At 36.9% G+C, this 5,801-nt stretch overlaps 1 protein-coding gene across 1 annotated transcript; it reads right to left on the bottom strand.

Moving 5' to 3' along the window:
* Positions 137–929, bottom strand: LOC109225753 (oleosin 1-like). Its single transcript, XM_019390526.1, has one exon. It carries the CDS (start codon positions 829–831, stop codon positions 391–393), a length of 441 nt encoding a protein of 146 aa, XP_019246071.1. The 5' UTR covers positions 832–929; the 3' UTR covers positions 137–390.

Raw genomic sequence — 5,801 nt, 5'->3', positions numbered from 1 at the left:
GTGATTATATATTGTGTCCTACACGCCACCATGACCTAAAAATGAACACTGTTTGCCAGACATAAGGGACTATGTATTTGCGTAGTTAAATTTGTTAGAGACTTAACCAGATAATTAAGCATTAAAGTTTCTTGAATAACCAGCCTAATTACAACATCAGCTCCATTTATTTCGGCCGTCGGAATTAACAAGAGACTATTACAATAATGCGGACTCGCTGAAGACAAAGAGCCCTTTAGCAACATAAACAAGTAATTTAACAAACTTCTCCAACAGAATACAAGAAGAAAGATACAGCATGGAATAAACTAATGAAATTTATGTAAACTAATACAGCAGCACCATGATCCCCAACTTCAGTAGATTACACCATATAAACACAAAGATACCTCAACCCTGCTGGGTCCCAGTGACATGTTGCTGCCCAAACTCCTGAGCCCTGTCTTTCATCTCCCCAGCCTTAGTAGCCAACCTGTTCCTTGCATGCTCCAGCTGGTCCGCACCGGGCGGGCGCTTTCCGGTCACGTACCTATAAATCCACGACAATACGCTTATTGCCGCAACCCCAAATCCGCCCGAAGCCAAGAACCCTGAGACCAACATGAAAATAGTAATAACAGCAGGAACAATCACTGGGCTAAAAATCACAAGCAAAGGGGTGGCAACAGTAAGCGCAATCACCGTTCCGGCTAAAGTTAGGCCGGAAAGAACAAGAAGTGAGCTGCCAGCAGTGACAGCAGTAGCAGCCTTCACCATCTGGTGAGATCTAGGCTGTTGCACTGGATTGAGCTGCTGGTGCTGAGTATGTTGCTGCCCATAGTAATCTGCCATACTTGATGAATTTGTAGAAAATTTTCAGAATCTTTTTCTTCCCAAATGGAGGTGAATTGAATGTGGGGATTGTGAGGTTTACCGAGTTTGGATTATATAGAAGGGAAAGGTAAGGAGAGAAGGGGGCACGTGTTTTAGGAAGCGATGTTAAGTGTTATAAGGGCGAAACATGCGGCGATTGCATGCAATGAGAATGCGTGTTTATGAGACACGTACAATTGTTGTTCTATTTGTAGTCTTGTGTACTTGTAACCGTTGGGGAACTTGTGAAATGGACAAAACCATCCAAAAGACAAGGCACTTTGTAAGAATAGTAAATAAACTTGTTATATTTTTCGCACTTCTTTTCTGCTTTTCGGGTTCTTTATTCTATGGTAAAATATATTCGTTTTCGCTCAAATTTAAAAGTGTGATAAAACAATAAAAGGAGAGAAAAAGTATTGCTCAGAAAAGTAGAGAGAGAACTCTTATTGATTTTAAATGATTTATAATGGAATAGAATCTTTTTTTATAGGGAAAAAATGACACAGCCACAAAGTAACAAACCCTAAAATTTCTTTAAAATATAGACATTTACGTTAAATACAATTCTATTTATAACACTCCCCCTTGAATATTTATTCGACAGGTAACGTGTCTCGTTAAAACATTAACTAAAATAAAACCCAGAAAAAAATTCTAGAGAAGGAAAAAAGCACACATATTTACAAAAATTTTTTTGGTTGCCTCGTTAAAAACCTTGCAAGGAAAACCTAGTGGGACAAAACCTTATAAGGGGAAAAGAGTACAACGCATATTAATTCCCCCTGATGAGAGCATCAATTCACATCTTTGAGCCTTCGTATCCCAATCTTGTACACTAGTTTCTTGAAGGTTAACGTTTGTAGAGATTTGGTGAGCAAATCAGCCATATTAACTTGAATGAATATGTTGCACATTGAAATCATCATTCTTGATATATATGTAATATCTTCATATAATATCGTGGAATGGCCTTTTCAATATCCTCATAGAGGTTAAAATTCTCGCTATCACATTATTATGCTTATAGTTATAGCAAGATACATATGTGCACAAATTGCACTTAGGATGTGGTACTTCGGGATCAAGAATTGTAGATGCTTTAAGTAATTTAAATCCTTCAGGGATTGTCATATAAGCAATACAAATAGACTTTAGATGCATATCAAGTGTTCATGTCATGCTAAACATATAAGATAGATAAAAGTGATTGCACACACCATTGCCTTTATACTTTCAAGTGTTGAACTGCAGGTCCAAAACTACATGTCTTTAATTCATATGAAACCAATTCTACTTGAATTGTTTCTCCAGATTTAGGATGCTCATATATATATATATTTAGCATCATCACAAATGTAATTGACAAACATTTTATATCGGTTCCTCCTTTCTTTCATAAATACATAACATAGAGATCTCTTCATTCATATTTTTAGGTACTTGAACCTCTCCTAAAATTTTATGAAGTGTTATGTCATGTGATCTTCTAGATCACTTGCCTCCTTATGATCATTTACTCATCTTCTTTATCAAGAATTTTATTTGAAATCGATTTGTCTATATGCTTTAAGTATACCATAGACTTTGTCCTTCTAGGACTTATTCTAATATAAGCATTTGTAGTGAGAATATAGTAACTTCCTTTGGGTCATCAAATGCGTCTGGCATGCTTTGCAATATATTGCAGATGAATTATTTTTTATGAACTTTAAGTTCATATTATCTTATTCGAGGATCTAGATGTACAAATGATAATTCACTCCACATAATTTTTTCTCAACTGTTTATCCCATCTTCTCCTCATGTTAGAAAACTAACTTGCTTCCTCAACTTTGAAAACCCACCTTTGTGCGTTATGGTGTTAATCAAAATATACACAACATATCAATAATAATAAGATGGACTTATTTGGTTCCTAACCTTGAACCACTTGTGAATGAAGAATGTAATATACTTTCGTATATAACGTATATCAAACTGATATAGATAACTTTGTTCTCATAAGCAATAGTTTAACTATTAAGTGGAGGTACTCAATAAATTATTTTGCTAAACCAGTTGTGATGTAAACTAACTTATCAAGATGAACTATCATGAATAGAAAATATGAAAATTATGCTCGAAATTAAATTATTGAGCAAGTTATCTCGCAAACACCAGGTTGTAGGTTAATAATAAACGCACATATAACATCTCATAGATGCATCTTATGTGGTATAAATGGCAGGTGATGGGCTCGTATTCACCTATGATATTTCCAGCATTTATGGGATTCAATCCCAATTTTAGTTGGTCTATTAATCAATGAGAACAAGTAACATAAGAGAATTCGTAAAGAACATTCTGGTTCTTTGATATTTACCCATGTGAATTCTCTTTTATTTTTGCACATCATACTTTAATTAATATGGCTAAACCAATTATGCCAACTGGATAAGTTATCAATATTGATAAACTTCAGATTTACATCATGACGCGTGCAATTATCAATAAACTCCACGTTTCTTATGATATGAATTTTATCAATAAACTTCTACTTTATAGTGGCATTCTTTTATTTGTATGTACAAACTAGAGAAGAAAGCAGGTAGCTTCTCACATACATATTACCCTGCTACAAGTTGTAGTAATAGAAGATATTAAATCTTTTCTTTATTTATAGTCTCAATATAACCAACTGCTTTTGCGAACACTTTACAAACTCAATAAGTTTCTTTGAGACTTGCTACGTTATGTTTTATAATTCAATGCCACACAAGAGGGGGGATGATTTGTGTGGTGTCCAATTTTTTGCATGCACAGATTATAGAAGGACCAGGTTCTTCTATGTGTTCCTTATACTACTGTTGCAGAAATAGTAAATGTCACAATCCAAAATCCAACTAGTCGTGATAGAACCTAACCCAACCCGCTAGCTAAGCCAATTAACCTTTTTCCAATTCCTATGAAATTCAATAAGACAATTAAGTAAAAGAAAATATCTGAATCTTATACATTTCCCAAGGACTGGTAGTACAAATCATGAGCTTCTAAGATTAGAATTTACAAAGCTGGTATGAAATAAATACATTATCTGTTTTGAAATTTACATAAACAGATTTCTATAAATCTAAGGCTACCATGAACAAGAGGCAGCTACATCCGGAACGCAGCTACATCTTCAATTTCAGCTCCCGTCAAACACAGCAACATCAGCATCCAACATTTGCACGCAAGGTGCAGAAGTGTAATATGAGTACAACCGACCCCATGTACTCGATAAGTAACAAACTTAACGTTAGGTTGAAGGTAGTGACGAGCTGGAATAAAGCTCGGAGTCCAACACCAAATAGACAACAACAGTTCATAACAACATAATGAAAATAATAGAAGAAGTAACTCAGAGATAAAATGCTCAGCTCGTTCACAGTTCCAGAAAAATAGGCTTGTTTTTCAAGTATATCAGTGAAAACCTAAATCTTTTACCGAAATCGCCAAAAATATGAGTAAGTTTGAAAACTGTAATTTTTCCCAAAAAGCTTTCGACAGGTAAATGTTTCATTTTCAAATGGCATGAGGAAAATATTTCTCTATGCCTATATGTCAATATGTGTGAGAAGTCATGAATGACGTGATACCGTACAACATGTGGAAAATGCATCTCTATGCCTGTATGTCATATGTGCATGTCAATTCAATGTATCTCAGAGAAGAACTCATATACTCACACTCTCAGAGTACTCAATCTCACTGTCTCACACTTTCCACTAATCATGCTCAACCACTCGACATGCTCAGTCACTTAATACTGTATATGGCTAATCCAGCCCAGGGAAGATCCATCCCGAATATATACACAGCAACTGACAGTCAGTCGCTCAGTATTGTATAAGGCCAATGCAGCCCGGGGAAGATATATCCCCAAATATAAATGCTTCGGGCAAGATCCATGCCCAGGGAAGATCCATCCCTCAATATAAATCAATCGCGCTCACTAGGGGTGTGTGCAGACTCCGGAGGGGCTCCTTCAGCCCAAGCGTCACAATAAGCCAGATCTAGGCATAAATCAATATAACATGTTGCGGCGTGCAGCCCAATCCCATAATATCACTCACACTCAGGCCCGCGGCCTGACTCAGTCATCAATCTCTCCAGTCTCTCAGGCTCATAATGCCATGAAACTAGCCCAAAATGATGATATGATGTGTCAATAAATAACAACAAAGAGTGAGATATGATATGAAATGAATGAACATGACTGAGTATGAAATTACAATTTAAACAAGTAATTCAACAGCAGTATGACTTCAGTGGGTCCCAACAGAATAAGCATGAAGCCTAGACATGGTTTCTAACATGGATCACGGCTCAATAGCTCTAGTCCGTAGAGATTTCATGGTTACAGATTGTCACGACCCAATTTCTCCCTCCGTGAGTTGTCGTGACGACACCTAGTCTCTACGACTAGGTAAGCCTAACACTTTGCGGAAATGAAATAAAAGCATGAACATTAACTACTAACAGTGACAAATATCTAATAAGCAACTGAATGCCACTCGGCATCTACAATTATCACCTCGGAAATGTACTAAACAATTCCCAACACCCGGAATACCGTAAGTCACAAGCTAATAAGAAGTCTTAACTGTTCTATACATCATTTCTACAAAAAGAAGGAAAAATGAACATGGGGGGGGGGAGGGGGGNGGGGGATAGAGGGGGACTTCGAGGATCTGCGGGCGCGGGCAGATGTACCTTGAAGTCTCCAATAAGCAGCAGCGACTGCAACTAGTGATGAGGCTGGTAAGATGAACCCGGATCTGCACAGGAAAAATATGTGCAGGAAAGGGCATGAGTACACCACAAAGATACCCAGTAAGTGCCAAGCCTAACCTCGATCGAGTAGTGACGAGATCAGGACAGGGCCGTACTAGTATAAATATAATGAAATAAGATAGAATGAAATA

The sequence above is a fragment of the Nicotiana attenuata genome, chromosome 5, assembly GCF_001879085.1.
Source record: "Nicotiana attenuata strain UT chromosome 5, NIATTr2, whole genome shotgun sequence".
NCBI lineage: Eukaryota > Viridiplantae > Streptophyta > Magnoliopsida > Solanales > Solanaceae > Nicotiana > Nicotiana attenuata.
Note: the sequence above shows the minus strand (reverse complement) of the source record. Positions and strands in the feature narration are given on the sequence as shown.